The sequence below is a fragment of the Carcharhinus amblyrhynchos genome, chromosome 8 (genome assembly GCF_965287045.1).
Source record: "Carcharhinus amblyrhynchos chromosome 8, sCarAmb.v2.hapA, whole genome shotgun sequence".
Taxonomy (NCBI): Eukaryota; Metazoa; Chordata; class Chondrichthyes; order Carcharhiniformes; family Carcharhinidae; genus Carcharhinus; species Carcharhinus amblyrhynchos.
In genome coordinates this window covers 88,940,558-88,968,337 of record NC_137331.1, presented here as the reverse complement: position 1 = coordinate 88,968,337, position 27,780 = coordinate 88,940,558, and the positions used below count along the sequence as shown (strand labels likewise).

At 39.3% G+C, this 27,780-nt stretch overlaps 1 protein-coding gene across 1 annotated transcript; it reads left to right on the top strand.

Moving 5' to 3' along the window:
- Positions 1-25,356, top strand: tp53inp1 (tumor protein p53 inducible nuclear protein 1). The gene is made up of 4 exons (XM_080194439.1): positions 1-252; positions 6,467-6,745; positions 11,804-12,146; positions 24,105-25,356. Exons 2-4 carry the CDS (start codon positions 6,628-6,630, stop codon positions 24,352-24,354), a joined length of 711 nt encoding a protein of 236 aa, XP_080050565.1. The 5' UTR covers positions 1-252; positions 6,467-6,627; the 3' UTR covers positions 24,355-25,356.
- The last annotated feature ends 2,424 nt before the right edge of the window (positions 25,357-27,780 follow it).

The following is a 27,780-nucleotide window of genomic DNA, read 5'->3' as shown; positions in this document are numbered from 1 at the left end:
CAATAACAATCCAGGGAGGTGAGAGCAGCAAACAGGATATTCAGCCGGAGACACATTCACGCAACAAAAAAAAACCAACAAAAGAAAGAAATCCTGCCGCAACTCTTAATTAATCCTCTCTTTTTTTTCTACCTCACGCGAAAAAAAACATTCTTTTACAAAAAGAAGAAAAAGAAACCGAGCCGGAAATATTGTTTACATTGCAAAAGGAGCAACAGCAGGAGAAGAAAAGTGCAATATCGATAAAGTCAGGCAAGTGGCATGAACTTTCCTTGTGGGGGTTATTTTTATCCCCCCCCCCCCCCCCCTGCTTTGCCGGTTCGATTCTCTTCTCTTGCCAGAGAAGGTGCCAGAAAAGACAAAGCGAAGTGAACTATAAGCGAACAACACAAGCACGGGTGCTACCCCGGGATAAAGTGTACTTTTGTGAGATCGATTCCATTTCTCTCTCCTTATTTCAGTGTGTGTAGCAGCACCGAATCATTGCTAATGTGGCAATTTTGATGTTGCAAAAGGCGACCTTCCCAATCCTTTATGTATGGTGTCGTTTGGCAGCTCGGGTGTCGGTTTACTCGAGATCTCGATCTCTCTCTCTCTCCCTCCCTGTACCGCCCCCCCCCCCGTCCAGCTGGGCTCTTCAAAATGCTTGCGTTAGCTTTTTAAGGCGTAACTAAACAGTCTTGAACGGGGGCTCTGCGGTTTCTGGGGAGTGAGGTTATAAGAGACATGTTGCTGGCTCCAGCCTGTGCGGATGTTTGTCTTCCTGTGTGTGGAATGTTTAATGAACGGTTAATCAGTGTTGCTGCTGCTTTTTCTTTTAAAAAAAACATTTTTTTGAGGTATCTGCTGAGTTCAATCTTGTTGGGTTTCACAGCAAACCTGTTATGGAAATAAAATAAATTTGCCACTTTGGATGGATTCTTTACGGTAGAATGTGACTGGAATGGGGAACTCTTCCCAAAGAACAAAGAATTGAACATTAACACTATTAATCTGCAGTGTGTCGTGGTGAATTTACTTGCGCGCGCACACCAGCAATGTGTAGTAGTGAATTTATTTTTTATATATACACACACGTGTGTGTAACGGGGAATTTATTTTGCACACAGACGCACTCCAGCAGTATGTAGTGGTGAACTTACTTTGCACGCGCGCGCACACACACACGCACAAGCAGTGTGTAGTGATGCATTTATTTTGCGCGCACGCACAAACAGCAGTGTGTAGTGGTGAACTTATTTTGCACACAGACACACTCCAGCAGTGTGTAGTGTTGCATTTATTCTGCACGCACTCCAGCAGTATGTAGTGGCGAATTTATTTTGCGCGCACACACAGCAGCAGTATGTAGTGGTGAATGTATTTTACACACAGCGCCAGTGTGGATGGTGGAAGGGGACCTGGCTGAAGGGATTCTGAATCCAGGCGGTTCCTGCTTGAGTTCCATCTCCCTGATTCGACAGAACACCCGTGATGTCACAATGGGATCTGGCGTTCTGTTGCTGGGATATTGGATTGTAGCCAGCCGCTGCCATGGCAACCCCTGGGCTGCTTCCATCCTCAACCCAAACGTGCTACTTGGGTACCTTTTTTTGTTGCACAGATGCTGCCGGGTGACTGACTAGCTGTGGATTCACTTCGCCCAACCATCTAGCGAGGCGTGGCTTGAAAAGTAATTGCTTTGCAAAGTTTGTTCCATCAACTGAATCCAATGTTGGATTCATGCCAGTAATCCTCTGGTGGACATCTGCCCCTTTTTGGGAAATTAAAATTTCTACTCGTTACTCTGATTATAGAATATGGGGCCTCCGGCACAAAGTTGCCATCCACATTAAATTACAAAATAGTTACTGGCCACAGATTCTCAGTATAATATGTGAACAAACTTTAATCAAGAACATTTACAAATATCTTCTAATATATAGAAATCATGATGTAAGTTGTTAAATGCACTTTTGCACTGTCTACCAAATGACTGTTGTCGAAATGCCTAGGTGGGATCAGATGAGCAAAACCATTGTAGCTGGATTGACCCTACAACACCCAACTGTTACTTGAATTAATCCAGGGTTTTTTGCTTCTCACCACTTCAACCAGAAGCCAATCCTACATATTTAACATCCTTTACTTAGAGGGAGATTCTTGTAGTCTGGTAGCATTCATTATAAACCCCAGAAAGAAAGCTTTTTTTAAAAAAAAAACGCAATTTTTTTTACACGATGGACTTGTACATTACTGTGTGTTTTGGATGCCTGCTATAATTCAGGTGGAACCAGCACCACCTGCAGGTTCCCCTTCAAGCCACAGACCATGCTAGCTTGGAAATGTATTACAACTCCTTCACTGTTGTTAAGTCAAAATCTGAGACTCACTTCCTAATAGCACTGTGGGTGTACGTACATCACATGGACTTCAGTGATTCAAGGAGGCAGCGCACCACCAGCTTGTCGAGGGCAATTAGTGATGGACGATAAATGCTGGCCTATCCAGCAACTCACGCCTACTATGGGATAGTTCTGTAAGTGTATTGCAAATCGGATTTTGCGGATTTGATTTTTTTTCTTTAAATTTTGGTGTTTTTACGTCTTCATAGATTACTAGATGTGATACTGCTAACTTTGCCTCCCCATTGTGAGGTACTAGAATTTCTGCTAGTCCCTTAATTGTGGGAGTATCCCATATTGAGAGTCAAGTAAAGTAGAACTTGTTCTTGATTGTATCCATTTGGTATTGGTGCTATTAAGTTTGAGACTGGTCTTAAGGGCAAGAAATTCTTTTTCTGTAATGTCTTTCGTGATTTCAAAATGTCTAAACGCTTCTCAATGAAGAACCTTTGGTTTTCACGTTTTCCTACCACAGTAACTGCAAATCAATTTACACACCACAAGCTCCTAGAAACAGCAATAAGATAAATGATCGGAAATCTGTTTGAGATATTGGCTGAGGATAAATATTGACAGTAGACTGGGAGAATGCCTTTGCACTTCTCTGAATACTGCTAGGGGATGTCCAATAGAACAGGAGCCTCAAGTTGAACATTTCATCTAAGTACAGCATAAGAATACTATGTTGTAATTCATTGGCTGTAGACTACTTTGGGATGTCTGATGGTTATGAAAGGCAAGCCTTTTTCAGATTTCAGCCTGGATTAAAAGCTCACGTCTCTGTGTGGCTTGAACACACAGAAGTGATATGACTGAGCAAATGCTGACACCTAATCTTTTGCAGGATGTTGAAAGAAAATGTAGCAATTCAAATTTGAAATAAAAATATTGAACAATACAGGTACATGATTTCTGAATCGAGGAAAAAATCAATTTAAAGTAAGGGTGTTGCCCTTTGTTATAATGAAAATCAGAAAATGACTTTTTTTTGGAACTGAACAAAACAGAAAGGGAGAACAACAGCTTTTTTAAAAAAAGTTTAATTAAGCTGAGAAGAAGTGAGGGGGAAAATTGCTAGATGATAGCTGTCTATCTCAGCAAGGCACTGAAGAGATACAAAAGAGGATAAAAATATGGTAAATGCAGGAAGCAAACAAGAAAAGCAGGAAACATTGTTATGAAGTTGCTAACATTGTTGACCAGATTAGAGATCTACAAGTGGTACAGAGAAGAACCAGAAGATTAGAATTTTTAAGTGCAGTTGCACCATTTGGCTTTCCTGGTCTATAGGATACAGCATGTTCAACTGAAAATGCAGTATATTAAATAAAGATGGGTAGTTACGCATCTCAGCACTTTAGTTTTTTTAAAACTTTTTCTCACTCATTGCAGTGCCATATGGTCTGCTACTAGGCCCACCACATTCCTGTCCTCCTTCCAAGTTGTAACCAACTTGAAAGTATACAGTTTATTGGCACAGGCAAGCAGCTGGAGGTGATGACATCCATACATCTTTATCTATTGTAGCAGGATTTTTACATACACCAGGAAAATCCAACTAAAGGTATTTGCAAAACATTGGTAGAATGGAGCTGGAGCAGTTTTTATTCATCATCACAAACTGCATGGAACCCAGCAGCATCTGTAGTGTTCTTTTCATTTTGATGAACCAAAACGATTGGATTTATTTATTTCAAGTGGGCTAAAATCTCCAAACTTGGAATCTTAAAACCATCCCTTTTTGTGGACAATGGAAGATGCAGTTTGCATTCAGAAGAAATTGGATATTAAAGACTAGTAGGGATTGCATGTTGAACTATTTTCTCATGTAAATGGAATCAGAATCATTGTTTCTGACCTGCATCTATCTTTGTTTTGAAAAGTTTGATTTCTTAATCCTAATGGATATTGCAGCAAGTTTGACTTGGAAGTTTATACAACTTAAATTTTAAGACATTTTCTAGCTTGCTTCATTTTAACTATCATTCTTTTATGCAACACTTTATCATTCTTGTACTTTCTACTGTATTTATTATTTTTGGTAGGGAACATCAACTGTAAGCTGTTTCCTTTTGCAGTCATTCTACTGTGTTACCATAGCCATGTATCTTGCAGGATACTCTGCTGTGTTTTGTGTACAAATGAACGCAAAACGATATGGTTATATTATTTTCTATTCTCAAGTGTGCTATAATTTGAGCAGAAGAAAGCCTTAAAAACTAAGCATAAAATTTCTATTGTGGCACAGATACAACCCAGCCACCAATATACTTGCATTTTGAACAAGATTTTGCTGAGCTGGCTATTCCAGGAAGTGAGCCTGTACAAAAGGCCTCAATAAACAAACAGGCTTCTTTAAACTTTCACTCAAGACAGTGGTTTCCTAATGTTGTGTTAGTCTTTGTTAGTTATCATCCATCTTCCATGATTTGTAACAATCTGACTAATTGCTTGGCTTTTAATTTGAATTCCTTTGGGGTGAACAAGTTGATATTTTGCCGGGTTCAGTCATGTTAATACAAACATTTCTTAAAAGAATCATATGCAGAGTTCTCATCATTCTTCTGTTTGTAGCTTGTTCATCGGTATATTACTGGTTCTAATCAGTTACGTGTGAATGCCATTTCTTTTAAAGACCTTAGACCATATAACATTGTGCAGATTTCCATCTAACGTTTGCAACAGGAAGTGGTATCATATCCAAAACAGAAGCAATTATTCTGAATAATTTTCCAATCAGCAGTCTTCATGAAATACGAATTGTCAAAATGGGGAGCCTTTACTTTCAACAGTTACAAATTATGTGCAGTGGTAGAATCCACCTCACTCACTAAACTTCATGAGGGAAAATTACACACAAATACTATCCACTTTCCAAACATAAGCAAATATGATACTGTTCTGAATTTTTAAAAAGCTGTCTTATGATTTTGTTCCTGAAGATGCGCCCTCGTGCTGGGATATGGTTCAAATGGGCTGTTGGCCATTTTTTTTGTGATACATTATACAAGTAACTGCTGTTAAGCATCAGCAGGCTCATGTGCCCAATCCTATTCTCGCCTGATAAGTCATATGTGCATTTTTCAGTAGGGGTCACTGTTCTTCAATGAGAAGAAAACCTGATTGATTATTTCCCTCCACTCCCGAATTGAGAAAATGCCAGAGCCAGTTGTGGTATCTAACTGCAGGAAGTAGGGACTATCTGGAGTTGTGTGTCTTTATCATGTGAGAAACCATGAGAAAGGGGGCATAGTAGTAATGCCACTGGACCAGTAATTTAGAGGCCTAGACTAATGGTTTGGGGATACTGATTTAAATTCCGCCAAGGTGGTTAATGGGATTTAAATTCAGTTGGTAAAATATGGAATACATAACTAACTTCAGTAATATGACTAGGGAACTATAGTCAATTGTCAGTTTTAAAAAAAAAATCTAGTTCTGGGCGGCACTATGGCTCAGTGGTTAGCACTGCTGCCTCACAGTGCCAGGGACCTGGGTTCGATTCCTGGCTTGGGACATTGTGCAGACACTGCACAGACATTCTCCCAGTGTCTGTGTGGGTTTTGTCCCACAGTCTGAAAGATGTGCTAGTTCAGTGTATTGGCCATGCTAAATTTTCCCTCAGTACCTGAACAGGCACCAGAGTGTGGCACCTAGGGATTTTCATAGTAACTTCATTGCCATATTAATGTAAGGCTACTTGTGACACTCATAAACATAATTAATGTACTTTAGAGAAGGAAATCTTCCATCCTTGCCTGACCTGGCCTTCATGTGATGCTAGACCCACGGTAATGCCTTTGAAATGTCCATTCAATTAAAGGGCAATTAGGGATGGGCAACAATTGCAGACCTAGCCAGTGTAGCCAACATCCCATGAGAGAATTTTAAAAAAGAATGATTTACATTGGAGAAATTCACAAGTTTTCAATCTAAAGACTTTGACTTTTAACATTTTTGTTGTTTTCACAATGTATTTGGTTTATCTAGCCTTTTTTTTAGTTTGTGAAGTACTGTTCTCTTTTCATGAAATCTGGTTTCATTTTCTAATCCTTAATATTTTTATAACATTCTTTCCACAGAGATAAATGAAAATTTGTATTCCTTCACTGTATGGAATTTTGGAATTCTATGCATTTTGAGCACTCATTGATCTACTTCCTTGTGCCACTAAAGTAATTAGTTACTCCGTTCAGTCAATCATCACAGTACAGCAGCAGAAGTACCTGACTTTTACTGAGCTATGTACCAGCGTTTCTCCAGTATGTTATTTGGAGTGATTGATCATGCTGAAAATGAAAACCGAGAGCCTGAGATTATTGAAAAGGAGGATGACGAATGGATTCTGGTTGATTATATAGGTAAGACAGTTTAGTACAGAACACAAATTAATGTTCACTCATGATCTATAATATTTTATATTAGTGATTACCTCACCATCGGCCTTCCCCCTTTGCCCTCATTAAGGTACTATGATCAATATGATTACATTTTTGTATTATAAATCAACATACAACAATAGAAGTTTTTGAACAGTTAGAAGCATCCTTTCATGTGACAATTTTATGAACTTAACCACATCGAGGGTGAACTTTGTACGACAAGATTTTGTATATTGTTATTATGGCCTGCTTCTGCGGTGTAGGAATTCTATGATTTCTATTATCCTAGAGTCACAGCGTGGCTATTAAATTTTCAGTTTCACTAAATCCCACAATCTCCTGTAACATCTTGACTCATTTAAAAATAGGAAAAGTGAAATTTGATTGCCAATCTAAAGTTTTAAAGTTTATTTATTAGTCACAAGTGGGCTTACATTCACACTGCAATGAAGTTACTGTGAAATTCCCCTAGTCGCCACATTCTAATGCCTGTTCGGGTATACTGAGGGAGAATTTAGCATGGCCAATTCACCTAACCTGCACACGTTTGGATTGTGGGGGGAAACCAGAGCATGTAGAGGAAACCCACATTGACACAGGGAGAATGTGCAAACTTCACACGGACAGTGATCCAAGCCAGGAATCAAACCTGGGTCCCTGGTGCTGTGAGGCAACAGTGCTAATCACTTAAAATGAGAAGCGAAGCTGATTGGCAGAGCTCGTAGAAGGCTATTGCCTTGAAGAAAAAAAGCTAGTGGTGCCCAGGAAGACCGATGCCAATGAAGGGCTAAATCTGCAAAGACATTTGACGTGACCAAGGATATACAGAAAATGTAGCTCCTACATGGAGATAAGTGAAAGACAGTGCCATAGGCACCTCCACTTGCCTACGAATGCGGTAGCTCATATTTGCTTTATTTTCCATAAGGAACTCACATTGCAAGGACTCTTGAGGGCATTCACTGTCACTGACTTGAAGGTTACAGTAAATTGAATTTTTTGGGCTGTAGGTCTCTAAGGCTCTGTTGGGGCCTTTACAGAATCTCTCAATCAGTGCATAGGAGATGTGACTAGTGCCCTTTTCAATAAAGTTCACTATTGTATGCAGTTCTGCTTGGATGAAGCAATGATGTGGAGAACTCCCCACTCACCTGCTGAAGGAGCAGCGCTCTGAAAGTTAATGGCGTTTACTACCAAATAAACCTGTTGGACTTTAACCTGGTGTTGTGAGACTTCTTACTGGATGAAGCAAGCCAGAGGTATGGGATTTACTGCAATCTAAAACTTCCTGCAAGTGTAAGGTGCCATCAATTGCACAAATGTGGCCTTGAGAGGACCCTGGCAGCAGTCTGAGAGATACATGAATGGAAAAGGATTTCACTCTCTGAATGACCCACTGATTTAGGATTACAAAAAGCAGATCCAGCATGTTTGTGTTAAATATCCAGGGAGCTCAAGACTCATATTTTGAGTCATTTTCAGGTGCCAGACATATTTGAGGGAGCCCAGTGTTTGTTGTCCCCTCCATTGATAAAGGGTGCCCTTTAAATGCATGCTAGTAGAATGCTAAACTCACCTCAGGATTATGTGGTCCCTGGGATACTATGGTGCCTGCTCATCATCCACAGAGTGCATCTGAGGAGAGATACAGTGCTGCACATTCAGCCACAAGGTCCTCAACTTATTGGTCTCTGTGTATCAGATATTTTGGCCAGTCAGCCAGGGCTCTTCAATACTTACTACTGAGAGTGTCCCGCATCATTGTTTGCTGTGCCCTACACAACCTTTCACTGCAAAGGTGGAGATGTTGTCACTGGGAGACATAGCCATGTGAAAGGGATTAATTTGAAGAGGGTGAGGGTTCAGACATAAAAAGATATGAATTAGGAGCAGGAGTAGGTCATTCAACCCCTTTGAGACTGCTCCCCATACAACCAGGTCAGCATTGATCTTATTGAAATTTGTTGTTTACTCCCAATAACCTTTCACTCCAGGTGAAAGATGCCATTGCATAGGCACCACATGCCAGACATGCCAATGACTGCTTTGGGTACAAGATTCCAGGAGGAATAAGGCGAAGGCAAGTTGTTATGAATGCAGTTCTCTTTGTGCTTTGATGCAGAGGACACAACAACACCTTCACTGCCATCTTCAACATGTCACAAAAGGTCAACAAACTCACAACGATCACCTGAGAAAGCGTAGGTCACCTTCAACTCTAACTATGGGATCATCCTTAGAGGATGCAGTATCCCAGGGACCACATGGTCACTGACGTGAGTTTAGCATTCCGCTGGCATGCATCATTCATCAACTATGCATAGTGCAGTCCTTTCAACAATGGCATCAACCGTGGCCTTGGCATCCTGCAAGAGGCTGAAACACTATTTCACTCTGAGTAGTTCAGCAGGACCATCATGCAAATATTAATAAACCACTGTATTCATCAGGAGTTTGCCAAGTTTGCCTCTTTTATTGCCTAAGCATTTGGGAGAGATGTGGCCCAGTTAGTTTTGACGCAGCAGTCGGTGACAACTAGACTGCCTAATACTCAGGAGATCAATTATGGCGGGGATGCCAGTGCATCACTTCTATATCATAACAGTCCTCGACATTGTCCATCGCACAGAAGTCAATCATTTCTATGGACCCTAACTCGATGAGTACACAGTCGTGCCATGAATTGCACATCAATTTGCATTCTGTAACTTCACAAAGGGATTCAGTAAAGCTCCACTCAGCAGCTGTTTAGGAGAAAACTATGATCCTTGTGCATGAGATGGTGGTGTAGTGGTAATACCACTGGACTAGTAATGTAGGGACCCAAGGTAATGCTTTTCAAATCCCACGGTGGCAGACGTTAAAATTTGAATTCAATTAAAAGTAAATCTAGAGTTAAAATTCTAACCATGAAACCATTATTGATTATTGTACAAACCCATCTCCTTCACTGATATGCTTTAGGGAAGGAAATCTGCTAGTCATGCTTGGTCTGGTCTACATGATACTCCAGACCCATAGCAGTGTGGTTGATGCCCTCTGAACAAAGGCAATTAGCGATTAGTAATGAATGCAGGCCAGCCAGTGACCCACACAGCTGATGAGTGAATAAAAAGAATACACTGCTGACAGCACACACACATTTCCCTTTAGCAGATGTTTTAAATTGAGAGTGTAACCAACGTCCATCGCTCAGCATCAAGTGTAGAGAAACTGGAAATTAATAAAGGAATAATGTTCAGCCTTAAACACGAAGACAAAATAATGCTGTGGGGAGGCATGAAAAGCTGTGGTGCTCGATGATGGATACTACATAAATCAAAACCTCACAGCCATAAAATAAACATTATTGCAAAGTGCACTTGGACGAAATGATTAACGTTGGTTGTGACAAGATCCACAAACTGCAGTCTTCAGTGTGACAGCATCGGAATAATCACCAACCTTGGTGAAAATTTCTCGTGAGATTACGTAATGTCTGCATGAGATGTGAGGATTCTATGTCTTGTTCAGCCATCATTTTCATACAGAAAGTGCCTTTGTTCATGTTACACATGTTGATGAGATTGAGAGAGACTTAATGGAACTGTGGGACGTTGCACCACTATCCATTCTATACCTGAGACTTGGAGCAGGACAAATGCAAAATATGTTTACAATAATGCAAATTATGTATAGTGAATGAAAACATGTGCCCCATTGTGCATTCAAAACTTCTTACTTTTCTTAACTCTACTGCTACATCTAGGTAAAGCCCTGACATCTGCAGGAAGTGTAGAGACAGCCTGCTGACTTCCATGTCCTGTTGTCTGAGATGATTATGGTGGGAATCCTCTGGAGGCACAAGCCTGTTTGGCCCCAACCTCCTGCTATGGGAAGGAGGAGGTCTTGATGATAGATACTACATTATCCTCAGCGTGACCTGCTGGAGTTGATGGAGTCACAGGCAGAGAGGATTTAAAGTGGCAGGACACCTTTGGAGTGTCCCGGGTGATGTCTATCCTTCCCTTGGCTGCCCAAGGTGACCCTCCCTAAGAACTGTAGAAAAGGGGCACTTAGTGAGAAGTTGAAGTGTTCTGTCCGCTTCTCACCTAACCACTGCTGGAATGCATCCATGGCTCGAGCAATGATATGCAGGTCTAAGAGCTAATTTAGTGAACATTGCTGGACCTGGGTCTCTGAGGTGGCCATCTCAGTGAGGACTTCAGTGTATTCACGTGCTGGAGTCACATCAGGCAGAACATGGACGGATTCTTTCATCCTTCATTCCAACCGTGGGTGGCACGGTAGCACAGTGGTTAGCACTGCTGCTTCACAGCTCCAGGGACCTGGGTTCAATTTCTGGCTCGAAGTGGAACGTGTGGAGTTTGCACGTTCTCCTCGTGTCTGCGTGGGTTTCCTCCCACAGTCCAAAGATGTGCGGGTTAGATTGATTGGCTGTGCTAAAATTGCCCCTTAGTGTCTTGGGGTGTAGGTTAGAGGGATTAGCAGGTAAATGTGTAGGGATATAGGGATAGGGCCTGGGTGGGATTGTGGTCAGTGCAGACTCGATGGGCTGAAGGGCCTGTTTCTGCACTGTAGGGTTCTATGGTAACCTGGCGGTGACCTCTGACAACTCAGCTTGATGTTCCCCTCATCTAAAAAATGTGCCATACTTCAAAATGGATTGAAGATTAGATTTGATTCTGTAGATATTATGCAGGCATGAATGTATTTAATGTGGTGTTTTGAAACCATACATAATCTAATGCATATTCATCTGCATAATTTTTTTAATATTTGCCTTTAAAATTGGCACAATGTGGTGATTGGAAAATCTTGTAAGTGCATAGTTTAATGCACTGTCTTTGTGTTCTTGATGATTCATATATATAATCTACAGTATTGAATATCAAACCAAACTAATAAATGTATTTCCTTTTCTCACCCTTTCCCGATACCTGCTTCATTTTTTTTAAACATTAACGCCTCGCTACTTGTCCATTTGTTTTTTTTTCTGTATCCTACTTCTAATACACCTTGACTGCTGCTTGTTAGATGCTTGTACTGAATGCTCTAGAGAAGAAATAGATGGCATAGATGAAGAAACCTCTCCAAATTCAGCCATTTTTTCCTCTTCAACCTCTTCTCTTGAGTTGCTTGGCAATTGCAGTGAACCTTCCTTTCTTCAGCTTGACTCCTGTGCTCTGGAGGAGAGCTGGTTCATTACCCCTCCCCCCTGTTTCACTGCAGGTGGTCATGCCCCGGTGCAGGTGGAAACCAGCCCAATGGAAAATCTTCTTATTGAACATCCCAGCATGTCTGTATATACAGTGCATAATGTCCGAAGCAATTTGAGAGAGAACAGCAGGTCTGTTGAATATGAGAATCAAGATATCAGGTAGGTTTTTAGAAACAATACTAATGAACTGCACGTTGGAAGTTACATTAAAATAAGGCCAGAGGTTCTCTTCTGTTAGTTAAATGTAGGTTTACGCAGGACAGATTGGAAGATTAGCAACTTGATTTTAATCCAGTAGGAATTCTACAGGCATGGATGTCAAAGAGTCTTGTCCTCAGGGTGGCACAGTAGTTAGCACTGCTGTCTTACAGCGCTAGGGACCCAGATTCGATTCCCAGCTTGGGTCACTATCTGTGTGGAGTTTGCACATTTTCTCTGTGTCTTCATGGGTTTCCTCCAGGTGTTTCTGTCCCCCCCTCCCCAGTCCAAACATGTGCAGGTTAGGTGGATTGGCTATGCTAAATTGCCCTTTGTGTCAAGGGGACTAGCTAGGATATATGCATGGGGTTATGAGGATAGGGCTTGGGAGGGACTGTGGTCAGTGCAGACTTGATGGGCTGAACGACCTCCTTCTGCACTGTAGGATTCTATATTGAGTGACAAACATTGACTAAACTAGGACTGAACTAGTCCTATGTAACTGAAATGTTTTTATGATCCCAATATTTCTTATAAAAATAGAATATTGCACTCTTAAAATTACATTGGATCAATATTTAAATTTCCAATTATGATTTCTATCTCCATTCTCACTCCTCTTTTGCCATCAACATTTAAGCAATGCCAATCAAAAAAAGCTGCATGAAAACTGAGTCCAAGTCATGCAGCTGCACTTTATTGGCATCTGGAGAAAATCAGACACATTTCATAAAGATACTAAGATTTTTTTAATCAACATTATTTCAAATTTTAACTCAAATACAGGTAGCTGGAGAATCATGAGTTCCTTCTCTGACCAGTATTAATTTGATTAAATTTGCTAGGGGTAGGTAGCATCATGGTTAGGTTATTGAGTTAATAATCTATGGGCCTAGACGAATAATCTGGAGACATGAGTTCAAAATTCGCCTTGAAAACTAGGGAATTTAAATTCAATTAAGTAAATATGGAATAAAGAGCGAATACCAATAGTGGTGACCATGAAACACTGGATTTTTGTAAAACCCCATTTGATTTATTAACATCCTTTAGGAGGGAACACCATCTGATATCACTCCTGACTCAGCTATGTGATTGATACTTAACCGAACTCTAAAGTAGCCTAGCGAGCCACTTGGCAACCTTCCCAAGGGTAATTGAGGTTGGACGATAAATGGCTACTATGGAGGTTAAGCCTGCGAATGAATTAAAAAATGATTTACTCACTTGGAAAAAATGAATTTTCAGAAATGTTCATCACTTAGTCAAATGTTGAGATTAAAAGTAAGATTTTACTAGCCCTGGCAATATCCTAAGGAGTCTCACAACACCAGGTTTAAGTCCAACCAGTTTGCATCATGAATATCCTAAGGTACACACTCTGTATCTAGCTTTACATTTTCAAACAAGCAGGTTGATGTTGTTTTGCCATCAATGGGGAAGTGAGTGCAATTTCCATCTTCTCGCGAATCTAAAATGGGTAGCAAACTCCCAGAATATCTCAGCAACAAATCCTCCTATCTGTGAGTGTAGAAAACTTACCTATCAATCATCCCTGGTATCATTTCATTATTTTTGTGTTCACCAAAGATAGGGAATGTTAATGCTGGGAAATGGAACTCTTCTCACTTCAGGCATCAAGTCAGCATTAATCACACTTAGTGATGTTGGGGCATTCCCACTAAGAACATCTATTAGCTTTAGTTTTTAATTTAATGCTAGTGTTGCAACAAATTTGTGTAAGTATGGAAAAGTTGTAGAGTTAAGGTAGGGGTTCTGATCAGTTTGAAGGTATTTGTGGAGTAGGTAATAACTGGCTGCTTGACAATTGCACAAAAATTCCAAAGCTTTTACACTTACTTTAGTTCTCAGTAAATACGCAAGAAGTTTGACTGCATTTAGCTTATTTCCCTGTGTACAGTAACTCAGAATGATTAGTACATAATGTCAGAAAGGCATGTTCCTTAGTAGACAGCATGTCAGACAAAATGAGGTGGTGTAAACATTTTTTAATTTGAATTTTGCAATGCATCCGTTCAGCCTAAAAAGTGTTTCTTTTAACATTGTGTTTAAAACTTAAGAAACCACTTGGGAGTTTTTTTTTGAAGGGAGAATTAGATCCATATGGTTCAGCTATCTTTTTGTTACTTTTCTTCTGCCTGTATTGCTACTGTGATATTTTTGCAGCTGTTTTTTATTCCTGTGGTCAGAGCACAATATAGTGTCATCAGCACTTACATAATCTACTCAAACTGAGCTGTAAAATCAAGTTACTTCCAGAAAGGAAGTTCTTTAATTCAACTGGCTGCATGTAGCACTGCTATTTGGATGTCTGCAGATGGAGAGTGTGCACATAGAACAGTGTTAACTCACCAGTCCCATTTGTTGGTATTATTGTGCAGGGAAAGAAAATTAACCTATATTCAGCAGATAGTAATAAATCAGTATGTCGAAGAGCAGTCTTTGGCACGGTCTAAGTTAGACATCCACATTCCCTTAAAATTTCACCACCTGTGAATCTTGTGAAATGATTTAATGTATAATTTGAACTCTTCAGAATGCTCAGAACACAAAATCCTAATGCATTCTATGATAGACTTGGATTTTTTTTTGAATTTTGTTTTTCAAGCCCAATTGCTGCTAGCTACATGTTCCATTAATAAATCCTAGCCTAGCACTGCAACATCACTAAACATTCTACCTTACCATAGACCTGGAAGCACACAACAAAATATGGTTGACATAATGAAAGATCCAAACTTGAATGGACTAGTGAGAATGAGGAATTGTAGGAAATTTGTGTTAGTAAGAAGGTTGTATTATAGATAAATTAATAGGACTAAAGGTTAAAAAGTCCCTGGAATCTGATATTCTACATCCCAGAGTGTTGAAAGAGGTAGCAGTAGAGATAGTGAATACATTGGTGATCATCTTCTAGAAAGGTTTCTGTTGCTCAGAAGGAAGCACATATAACCTCACTATTTAAGAAGGCAGAGGGAAAGAGGAAACTGGGAACGAGGACCTGTAAGCTTTACATCAGTAGTTGAGAAGAGGTTGGAATCTGTCAGCAAGGTTGTGATAAATAGGCACTTAGTTAAACTGATTAGGAGTAGTTAATGTGGATTTATGAATGAAAATTATATTTGAAGAACATGATTTTTGAGAACAGAATTGATAAAGGGAAATCAGTGGACATAGTGTACTCCAATTTTCAGATGATGACACAGACTAGGTGGAAATATGTGTATAAGGAAGATGCAAAGTGGCCTCGAGGATTTGAGCAACTTAGTGAATGGGCAAAAACACATCAGATGGTGAGAAATTAGAAAGTGTAGATGTAGGTGTTGTGAATAAGTCGCTGAAAGCTAATATGCAGGTGCAGCAAACAATTAGGAAGGCTAATGGTATGTTAGCCTTTATCACATGAGTATTTGAGTATTGAAGTCTTGCTTCAATTGTATAGAAACTTGGTTAGACTGCAACTGGAGTGCAATGTGTAATTTTGGCCCCCTTGCATTAGGAAGGATATTTTTGCCATAGAGGGAGTGCAACAAAGGTTCAACAGCCTTGTTCCTGGGATGGTGAGTCTGTCCTCCAAAGAGAGATGGGGCAAACTGGGCCTGTATTATGTAGAGTTTTCAAGATGAGGTGATCTTGTTGAAACCTACAAAACACCTTAAAGGTTAGACAGGATAGATGCAGATAAGATGGTTACCACTGACTGGGGAGTCTAGAACTGGGGGAGGATTTCAAAACAGGGGGAAAGCCACTTTGGAGCAAAATGAAGAGAATTTATTTTAACTCAGAAGGTTGTGAATCTTTGGAATTCTCTACCCAGTGGAATATGGAAGCTCAGTCATTGGTAATTGATTATATTTAAAGCAGAAATTGGCAGATTTCTAAATACCAATGAAGTAATACTGTGGGCAAAGGCACTGAAGTGGATGACTAGCCATAATCATATTGAAGTGGGCTGTATGAGCTGAATAGTCTGCTCCTCCTATGTACCTAATGGGCACATGTGTAATGGTTGGGAATATGTTTGAGTCTGTAAAGTAGAATCATAGCATGTTACAACACTGCAGCATGCCATTTGACCAATCAAGTCAGCCTTGGTGTTTTTCTGCATGAAGCATCTTGCCTAATTCTGCTGTCTTACTCATTCCCCGTGTACATTGACATCTCTTTCTCTGGCAAACATCTAATTCCCTTTTCAAAGAATCTGCAGATTGTGTTTCGCAACAGTTTGGGGTGCAAACTTGAACATTCTAAGAACTTTCTGGGGTCAGTTGATGTCCTAAATGAAAGAGAACAATGTTAGATCAATCTCAAAAAGGTAGGAAAATGTCTCATTCTTCAGCATTGGCTGTTGAGATGTGTTCTTCTATCTCAGAGGGAGAACTCTCAGCACAAATCTGACTGTAGATGTACTCTGCTAACTCTGGACACCTGTTTATTAGAACTATATCTGAACAGCTACAGAGTAGGCAAGTAGCTCCTTGGCTTGATTCCAATCTCTGTTTTGTAAGTCTAACTCATGATTGGTGCCAGTGTTACATCATCATCTATGTCATACATTAGCATAGCCCATTTGTTACTATTTTATACTACACCTCCTCCCAAATATACTCTCCTACTTTTCAACAGAAAAGTGATACTACATCGTTAACTACTTAATGTGCATTTCTGTAATGCCCTCCTTACAGTTATGGATTTAGCTTCTCCAACTCCTACTACTTCCTTAAGTGATGGTGTTGGGGAATCAAACCTCCTTCAGTATTCTTGACCTTTAGAGAAGATGGCTTGGAGAACCGAGAGCTTTCTGTTGCATCTAGTAGGACATAATCATCTGCATAATAGGACAGCACTTCATCAGCATTGCTGGGAAGCTGAGTGCAGGTTTTAGAATGACTGAACAGCAAGGGCAACAATGATTATTCAATGAAAGACTGATCCAAAGAAAGAATATGGAAAAAAGACAAGCTCATCTTCTGTTAAGAGACACATTTTCTGAGGGCAATCAGTTCTGGGACTAGATTGCTGCACAATATTCTACAATTCACATGTGCTAAAGATTCTCATGCAGCCTCTAAGCTGATCTCCAGCTTTGAAGGAAAGAAGACTTTCAGCTGGAAATAAAGTATGGGTACCATTTGACGTTCACCCTTGGAAGATACCAACTCTTTTGCAGTTTGATCCTCCATGGTCTCTGACTTGGATTTGGGCAAGACATTCTCCTGTGGAAGACTTCATAGGCAAAAAACCAGACAATACTTCAGTAGATTCAATGGAACGTGGAAGTCAAATCTGAATGCTGTTGAGCCCCTAAAAGTACAGCTGCTTCTTCCGAAAGGATCACAGATTCCATCTGGTACATCCATTGACAGGAAAGATGAATCAGTTTCTTGAATCTCAACATCCAAGATGTTACACAGTACTGCTAAGGATTCTTCCTCATCGTTCTAGGAAGAGCTAATTCTAGTCCGGCAGATCTTCAAGGGAATGGTCACCATCTGCTGCAGTGTCTTTTGTATCTCTTGCGCCTAGCCTTACTTTGTGATTAACAGAGATTCAGAACTTCCATGTCTGCTCTGGGTGTAGTGAATGTTGTGTCTGTGAGGGAAGAGAAAAGGAACTACTGTCAACTGTAGAAACTTCCTCAGCTTCTGAAGACTGAATTTCCACTGCTTCCAGACAATAGGATGAAGATTTTTGCATGAATGACAATGAGTTGTCTGAAGCTGCTTTGTCCAGAAGTATGCCAACGTCACCACTCAACATGGAGGGAATTTACAATCTGCCATGCCATAGCTAATTATAAGTTCATGTCTGATAGATAAAGGGTCATCAGCTGAAGCCAGTCAAAGTCATCTGCTGATATGTTAATAGCAGCACCAGTATCAATTTGGAAAGTAGTATCCCTGAAGTTGAGCTGTAAGTGACTAGTAGTCAGGCCGAAGACAATCTGTTAAACTCTGTAGATTTGTCTTGTTCTTGCCTTTCCATTACTAGAAGGAATTTATTTCATAAATATTTTCTGGCCTTTGACTTTGAATTGCTCAACTTTTTGTTTATACTGCTGGTTATTCCTGGCATTTATTGTGGTTTTTGGGCCAGTTGGCACAGGCTTGGAGGGCTGAAGGGCCTGTTCCTGCATTGTACTTTGTTCTTTGTTTTTTCTTTCTTCGTTTATAATGCAAACATCTAAAAATGACTGGCTTGGTGTTTCCTACCCTTTCAGTTGGTTTGGCGGGCTTTTGAATGGGTGGGGACTGATGGATTGGGCCTACCCAATGTACAGAGTCATGTGAAGCCTGGGAATCATTGTGAATTATAGCCCAATTTAAATGCTCAAAAATTGACCTGCCTTACATACTGGATTGTTTGATCTAAGGTAAGTTCACCGTTAGTCTGTAGAAAGTCAGTTTTTCTTCTCAGACTCGCAGCTTAACTTGTCCTTCAGTGCCCCATTATCTTCAAGAATAAGCTTGGCAGTATAGGTCTCATAGGAATAATTAAATTTTGCCAGTTCGCTGAGCACTGGTTAGAACATGCTAAGCCAATTACTAAATTTAGCTGCAGACTGAAATAGTTGTCTAAGCCTTTAATAATGAAATCAAAGTCTGCAGTGGACTCCTGCCCACCTAGCTTTAGGAGAATATTTCTTGCTATTGGACAAGGAAAGGAACTAATCTGAAGGTTTAGCTTTTTTTTGTGAAGACCTAATGTTGCTTATTGCCAGAGAAAATGGCATTTTCATATCTCCTGTCAGGGCCCTTGTAATCAAACAGGTGGGGCAAGGACAGTAACAGCTCAGTAGATATAGTAATGGCTATCTCGCTGCAGTATACTGTCTCCTTCCACCAAAATCTCTTGAGTTGCTGTCAAGGTTTTCTCCACTCCTGTGCATCCTTTGTCCCATTTTACATTGAAGACCCATGGCTTTCACCATGTTGTGGGATGTGTTCTTTTATCTCGGATTCTTGTTATGAAGCTTGGTTCTTAGAAGGGTACACTCTGTTATCAGTTTAGCACTTGTTATTAGAGCTACATCTAAACATGCTATAGCGTAGACACATAACTCCTAGGTTTGATGTCAACCTCTTTCCAGAGTCTAGCCCATGACTGGTGTCAGTGATACATCATCGTCTTTGTCATACATTAGAATACCCCATCTCTTAGCCCTTTTAAACTACTACCACACTTTGGGGTCAGCTGATATCGTAAACGAAAAAGAACAATGCTTGATCAATCACTGGAAGCAGGAAAATATTTCATTGCTAGCACTGGCATTTTGCTTTGAGCATAACTTCTAAATTACATCAGAACATTAAAATCTGTTTTTAAATTTTCCCAAAACGATGTCCAGGGTTCACATATGGTGCCCTATTTTGTATTGACAGTGTAGCCATATTTTGGAGTAATCGGGTTTGTAATTCGTCCCTGGGATTTCATTTATTGAGGGGAAAATGATCATGATGCTAAATCATTTTTTTCCTCTATGCACTGTCTAGACCATATCCACCTCCTGTGTTTCTTCCTCATTCCACTTGCTTTTGATGTTCTTTATACATATTCCATGTATATCTAATCATCCTTCGTTTCTGACCTTCATGACTATTCCATGTCTGTAATCACTTGTAATTTTTACCGTCTCCTTCCATGAGCTCATTTGCCTGTATATTTATCATTGTCATTTCCTTTCTTCTGTCTGTCTCGCAACAAGACATCCTACAGTGTGGGAGAGAAGAGACAGGTACACTTTCATGGGGAAGTCTGGGTTGGCCCAACTTCTAGTTGTATTTTCTAACTTCTGCAAGAGTGTTTGTATAAAGGCATACAGACTTCAGGATGTGGATTCTGAGGCACATTAGACTGTTAGGCTAGAGTTTTGAAGAGAAATCAGATGGAGGATAATGCAGGAAAATGGCCACAGTTGAAGGGATTAGGACTGTAAATCCTTAATTAGCTGCTTAATGACACCGGTGTCTTTGGAGTTTTGTGACAAACTACATGAACCTTACTTTAATAGCTTTGCACTTCTGAAATAAAATGACATTTTTCAGTATTTAAATATCTAGTTAAATAACTTAAGTAAATCAGAGTAGAAGAGAAGATGGAAACTGTGGACAGATGTTTCTCATTTCAACATAGTGATGGCATTACTAAACATAAAAATAATATGGAAAAATCCATTTGACTAGTTTGTTGGTATTTATCTTTCATATTCCTTTATTTCCCTTTTCCTTCAACCAGCTAGTGAAGGAAATCAGTGATGGCTTCTAATTATTTTCCCTTCATCTAGATATTTCTAATTTCATCTTCAAAGCTCCAAAAATTTTCCTACCACAAATATTAAACAAATTGGTCTTAATTAGCTTTGTCAGGATAACATATTAGTGTCTCTTCCCATACTTTTGGAACAGAATTAATTGCAAGACACGGATGTGTTATCCAATGACTGTGTTGAGGGTGATTTGACATACTATTCACTGGTATCAATGTAGTGTTCCTTGTAAAGTATTTTAATTGGTAGAGGCAATGAAGTACTGGGGAACATGGTAGACTTGTGGTCAAGTTTACTTAGTCCAGAAATGTTGGGTTTCAATATCCAGTTCAGAACTTTTATTTAAGCACAGTAGAATTGCATTTGCTACCTGCTGTACTGTCATACAAAAGCTTAACATTTTTGTACCAGATTCTTGTTTCCATAATTTTCAAGGAGACATTAATCTTTTAAATTTGTACAAGCGTTTTGACACTTATGTAAATTCACCCAATAGCCATTTTTTACCATCTTTTTTATTTTGTTACTTCCCTATGGCTAAACTGAGTTGAACAGTTCATCCAAAATCCACATCAGTTCAGTCATCAAGACATTTCAGACGAGCTGTGTAGAATTCAGTATTTAAAAAAAAAACAAGTACTTAAACTAGAACAATAATGCAGTGGTTTCAATGTTTTTTTTTTCAATTCCTGTATACTGAGATTTCCTCCCATATTGACCCTCCATTTCTGATTCTTGCTGCGATACACTCATAGACCACATTTCTGTCCTTCCGACTTTATAAATTCAGGTATTGCGTTTCAGCAGGTTATTTGACTTTTGAAAGCATCACCTGATTATTTTTCATTGGTGTACCTTCCAGCATAAGCCACTGATTAAAGAACAGAAGAGAAACAAGGCTGATCTTTTTGTATCCCTCAACGCTTTCTAGATCAGGAACTGAAAAGGAGAAAACTGAAACTGCAACTATCTCTGCTTCTGTCCATGACCCTCACCTATTCCACCATCGAATCCTCATCTTCAGCAATTTATCCTTCTTTCTAAGCTCCCACCTACTCCCTTGATCCCTTCCCATTTTATTCCAACTTATTCAATTTCCTCCTGTGGTTCACTGTTATCTTCAGTAGTTTGCTATCCTTAGGCAGCTCCTTACTCCCTTTCAAAGCCACCAACATCCAACCACCCTTCCTTAAAAACATATATTCCATTGAGTAGCTCCATCACCAAGCACACCTTCCTTAAAAAGCCAGTTTTTCTCTGGAATGGCTACAGCCAAGTGGTAGTATTAACAATAGATGTTGCAGCAGGCTTCCTGTCACACTTGTGGATCTGACAGTGTGGAAACGTGAACAAGTTCACCACCATTTTATGTTGCAGGGCAATAAACCATCTTCTCATTCTCAGCAATCAACACTTCTGTGTATATTTTGGCATGCATAAGAGCAGATAGAGAACACTGAACAGTAAATTCTACAGACATTTATCCTGCCGTTCTTGTTGCTGAACATTTGTATTAGTGACTTTTATCCAAAACGTTTTCCCAAGGTCATTAATGCTGACAACATTGCCTTGGCCATGCAAAACAAGAATCTGTCTGGTCTTGGGAAAACATTGAAAACGATTTAAAGAGGATGGAGGTCCACTTCTTGTGATGGACACTTTGGCCAAACAACATTTCCAAAAGCTTCTGAAGAAATCAATGGGTGGGATCAATCCAATCCAGAAAATCTCCAGAATCAGATTGGGACCAGACGCTTAACCTTTTTGTTTTGCAGCATTCGCCCTGATGCACTTTGCAGCTGATTACTGCTCAGTCATGACAATCAGGTCCACATGGCAAATCCATTGATGTCCAGGTGAACTCTACTACAAATAATTATTGCTGGTGTGCTTTTTTTTCCAGACACGAACACCTCTGCTGCCTCTGTGCAAAAGTATTGTTTCATCATACCGGTTGTAGTATATGGGGTTTTAGACTAATGCAAACATAGTCAAAAGGTTGACACAGAGGTTGAGCACACAACTTTTTATTGGAAGACATCTTCTTGCTCCTGCTTGCATGTACCGACTAGAACATATGATACCACATCACTTCTTGTAATGATGTATATTTAAACATGTATTTGAATGACTATACCTCCTTTATCCAGCATATTATTGTAAGATACTAATCAAATACTGCTAAAACAATACCTACACTGGAAATATGCAATCTGCCCCTACAACAGCAAAGAAATGCCGAGCAAACCTGTTCAACCTACCATCAACCCAGTTCAAAGCCAGAAGGCTACTTTGGATTGTTATTGAAGCCCTTTTGTTCTCTCCCCTTAGTCTTGATATGCTGTGAGGAAATACCAGATGGATTCATGGAGGACTCCAGAATACAATCTGAAGAATCAAGCTTTCTTTGCAAGAATTAGACAACAATTAATCATCTTGGAATCAACCATGGTAGATGTTGTCACCTTCTCAATAGATGGAAGATTAAAGCACACCCATCATGAGACTGCAGAGCTCCTATTATCCTGGACACTATTATCCAGGAGAGTTTTTGTGCTGTTACACCAGAAGCTTTGGCCTGAATATCTGACTATATTGATATTGTATTTTTTTCCCATTGCCATACAGAAGGAGATCACTTGCCTGAATGTTACCATTACCTGCATTGTCACTACCTTAGTCGTCCAAAGAATCTTTCTTGGTGTTTACCTCTTTCTGATCTGCATTCTACCCTCATTGACATCATCTGGGGTCACCACCTGTATATATTGATTATGTCTAGCTCTAGCTCTTGACCACCTATCTCAAGTTCTTGTATTATTTGACTGGCTATCATTCATCTAGTCATGGATGAGTCACAACTTGCTGCCGCACAACATCAAGATCAAAGCCACTATTTTTGATTCCTGCAGCAAATTCCTCTCCTGCCTAACTTCATTCCTTTTTCCAGCTGATAATTCAAGCTGAACCAGAAAGTTTGCGATCTTGACATCCTGTTCAGCCCAGAGCTGAGCATTAAACCACGCATCCAATTGGTTACCAAGACCACTAACTTCTACACCTGCAACATCACCCACCCCCTACTGTCCTTCAGCCCCTCACCCCTAAAATTCTTAAATATACTTTTGTAACCTGCAGACTTGGCTATGCCAATGTTTTCCTTACTGGTTTCCAATTCTCTGTCTTCCATTGGCAATAACTTGTCGAAGTTCTAAAGCTAGTGTGAAAGATAGAATTTTTACTGATGTAACCCACACATTGAGATGCTGAATTGCTGTTGTGTACAGGTGAACTGAGTTCTGAGATTGTGAGTAAAAAGATTGTTTCAAGGGCAAGGGGGCATATGGTTAGGGTAGGGGACAGGTGCCAAAAACAATTGTGTGCCTTGGTGCTTATGCAACAGAGCCTCCTCATTCATTTTAGACATTGCCAATAAACTCGGGCCTGCCAACAGCATTAGCACTTCTTGCACTGCAACAAATAGTGAATTTTATGCTATGAAATGCAGTAGGAAGATAGTTGGTTTAAAATGGCAACTGAAATTGACAAAAATGTGATTTTTGCATAATAAGCTATCTTGATAACTCGGATGAATATGGGTGATATAATTGAAATTATCCTTCTCGTTCTAGAACTGAAACCCCTAACGGGGTAGGCCATCATATTCGCTGCTATGCAGCCGCTCTAGCCGCCCACACCAGTTTCGTAGAACAAGCCAATCAGCTTCGTCATGTTCAACGTGGAAAAGAGCATGGTGCAAAGCACCTCATAAACCGCAACAATATTCGCCGCCAAAACCTTCTTAGAGAGTGTAACTCTCGACAAACTAAGCACAATGGACATGTTCTACACCAACCTTGCCAGCGCCAGTATAATTATTAATTGTCATTGCAATTTCAACTTTTTAAAATAATGTTCTTGTGGTAAAAATAGTATGTGTGTGTAACTTTTTATAGGACTTCATATTTAACAAATTAGGAATCATTAATCTCACTGAGTATTTTTGAGTTTCTATTCTATTTTCTGGGTGCTTTAAAATCTTAAACTCAGTATCACCAAATGCCTTGTTCTGAATGATAGGATTTTACTCTGAAATCTAGAAATTTCCTTGCAATCTTTTTTTGATATATAGGGTTTGCTTGTTAGGTTTTCTATTTCAGTATGAAGATCCATTTTGTTTATGTATGTGTGTCCATATGCAAAATTTAGCTATGTTGTGGAAAGTGTAAAGCAAAATACTGCGGATGCTGGAAATCTGAAATAAAAACAGACACTGCTGGAAAAACTCAGTAGGTCTGACATCATCTGTGGAGAAGGAAACAGGGTTAATGTTTCAGATCTAAATGACCCCTCTGAAATGTTAACTGTTTCTCTCCACATATGCTGCCAGACCTGCTGAGTTTATCCAGCATTTTCTGTATTTATTATGAAATGTGTATGCTGTCAACATAATCATTTAACAAATATTTTGCCTGGGAGATGGAAAGCCTCTTTCAGCTGTGATTTGTTGTGTGAAGTGAAACTCATCTTATTTCACAACACAGATTCTCAGGGACAATAAAGTGTATGGTTTTTCTAAATATCTGTATGTGACAGCAAGGAAGCCCTATGTAAATGTGTATTTCATTTTTAAAAAATGGGTCCTTTTGGATTGGTGGTGGCATTACGACTGCTCCAGGATATTTATAAATAGTCAGACTTTAGGGCTACATACGTGACTTCCCTCAGTAGCAATTTGAATATATCTGAAAGTGTTGCTTTTCCAGGTTATGCATTTTTCCCCTTTTTAAATGTGCTTTAGTTGTGAGATGTTTTGATGATGGATGATACCTCGGTGCTCTGCGATTAAATGAATGGCTTTTGTTTATTTTCTCTTGACCTCCCCTCCACATCACCCCCCCCCCCCACCCCCCCAATGTAATGTTTTACAGAATAGCAAATCTGCTATTGATGTGTTTCTATTTAATATATATTTCAGTCTCATTTTCCAGAGGCATTCTTGTGAAATGTACTTTCATTTGGAGACTGTTGAGCAGGGTAAACTCATTGCTAAGGCATTGTTTTCCCAATTCAGACATTGTTCTTAAATTTATTTTTAACTATTCATCTTATTTCACAACACTTTGAATGCAGAGCCTGTAAATTAAAAACTGTCTAATATTGTTCCATACTTAGGAAAGCATTTGTAGGACAATATTTTACTTTGTAGATGCACCTTAAAAGATAGAAAATGGAAAATTTAGAATAAATAACGGTGTTTCAGCTAGATATAACTTTCAGATTTTGCATCCAACGATTACACCCAGAAATGTATGTAATGGAATCTTCAGTGTATTAGCAAATTATACAACTATGCCTCAGGATTTCTTTTTTTAAATTTGCAAATACCATCTCCCATCATCATTTTTCACTACAGGTAGAGTAAACTTTCAAGACAATACTGTTCAGCAAATCCCATAAAAGGCCTCATTAATACCTCTTGGGTTGTCTAGGGAATTCAGTTGATAACCCGGTCCATCTCTGCAAGTTCTTTTGTAAAACTGCATCAACTTTAACACTGGTGAAGAAAACCTGATGATAATAGATCTTTCTTTTCATGGTTATTTTGTTAGCTATTTATCACTGATAGCATTGTGGTTGAATCTAATTGGATCTTTTTGTTCAAGGTGAAATGCTTGCAGACATTTATGCTGTACAGAAAACTAATAGTGACTGAGTGTGATTGGACATTTAAGGTTAACATGTATCCTAACTAAATTGTTGTTGACTGTTTTTAATGTTGTACAGGTTGATTGCGTTTGACTGACTTAATGTGTTTATGTAAAAACTTCCTTGTACATTGTTGCATTGAGAATTCATTGTGTTTGGTTGTGATGAGACTAAAACAATGGAGAAAACCTTAAAATTTTGAACAAAGCTTGTACATGTTGCTGTAAGAAAGTGTATGTTACATATAAAAAAAACTAAGCTACAGCTTAGATTGCTGAATATTTCATACAGGGATTCATGTTTGGTTTTGTTATATATGTGCCTTCCAGTGTAAATTCATTATGTGAAAGCCTTGTTTTATGTTACATGTGAAGAAGATATGAAAGAGCCAGATTATGTAAATATGACAAACCAACACAACTATGCACAGGAAGGAGTTTGTTTGTGGAGTTACTTTGTACAGTTTTATATTCAATTGCACCAGATAATTGGCAAGATAAAGCCTGGAGATACTTTAACTCATGTGGGACTTTATGGCCATTCAACTGATTGGCATCATAATCCAATTTGCAGAATAAATACAGCACTTTGCCAAATAAGTGTGTCAACTTTATAGACTTATAGAATTAGTGATATAATTTTATTTACTAATTTAGTATCTAGCTATTTATTAGTGGATCCAAAAGGTTAACTAGTGCGGTTTGCACTGTGAAATTGTTTTTTTTTAAATAATGGGTGTTTTCTAGTTATCTGTACATTGACATAACCAGAATGTGCCCTTTTGTTTTAAGTTCTAATAATTTGTTATTGCTTTCTTGTATTAACTGTGGAAATGTTTCATTTGTCAATAAATGTAATAATTTGAGTTTGATTATTGTCATATTTTTAAATAGAAATAAAGGGCAGAAAAAAACAAACTCTATGAAACATCAAATCCTTGAGTATGAAACTACTGTCTTCAGTACAGTGGCTAAGGGGATGCTGAAAATTTAGAGGCAGGAAGGGGGAACACCCAGAAATTGTGGTCCAAGTGGGAACTAATGACAACGGAAGAAAAATCGTTGAGGTTTTCCAGTCAAGGATTTAGGGTTTGTTTGTAATGCTGAATCCCATCACCAGCCCTAATGAGGATAGCAACAGGCCTCAGGAGGATATTAGCAGATTGGTGAAATGGGAACATGGCAGATAAAACCAGAGGAGTTAAAAGAAATCTAACATTTTGGGCAGCAAATTGCTGAGAATGTTCTGCCTGAAAAGGTGACACCAGTACATTTAGTAGAAACTTTTAAAAAGGAATCGAATAAATACTTGGAAGAGGGAAAACCATTATAAGACTATGGGAAAAGAGCAGGGGAATGAGACCAATTCTATAGCACTACCAAAGTGCTGTCTACAGACATGGGGCAGAATATGGGGTGGCACAGTGATTAGCACTGCTGCCTCACAGCACAGGGACTCAGGTTTGATTCCCGGCTTGGGTAACTGCGCGGAGTCTGCATGTTCTGTTTGCGTGGGTTTCCTCCAGGTGCTTCAGTTTCCTCCCACAGTCCAAAGATGTGCAGGTTAGGTGGTATGGAAATGCTAAACTGCCCCTTAGTA

Coding starts and splice junctions, on each gene's coding strand:
- tp53inp1 (XM_080194439.1), top strand. CDS start 6,628: ATGTACCAGCGTTTCTCCAGTATGTTATTTGGAGTGATTGATCATGCT. Junction 6,746..11,803: donor GATTCTGGTTGATTATATAG/GTAAGACAGTTT, acceptor GCTGCTTGTTAG/ATGCTTGTACTGAATGCTCT. Junction 12,147..24,104: donor TATGAGAATCAAGATATCAG/GTAGGTTTTTAG, acceptor TTCTCGTTCTAG/AACTGAAACCCCTAACGGGG.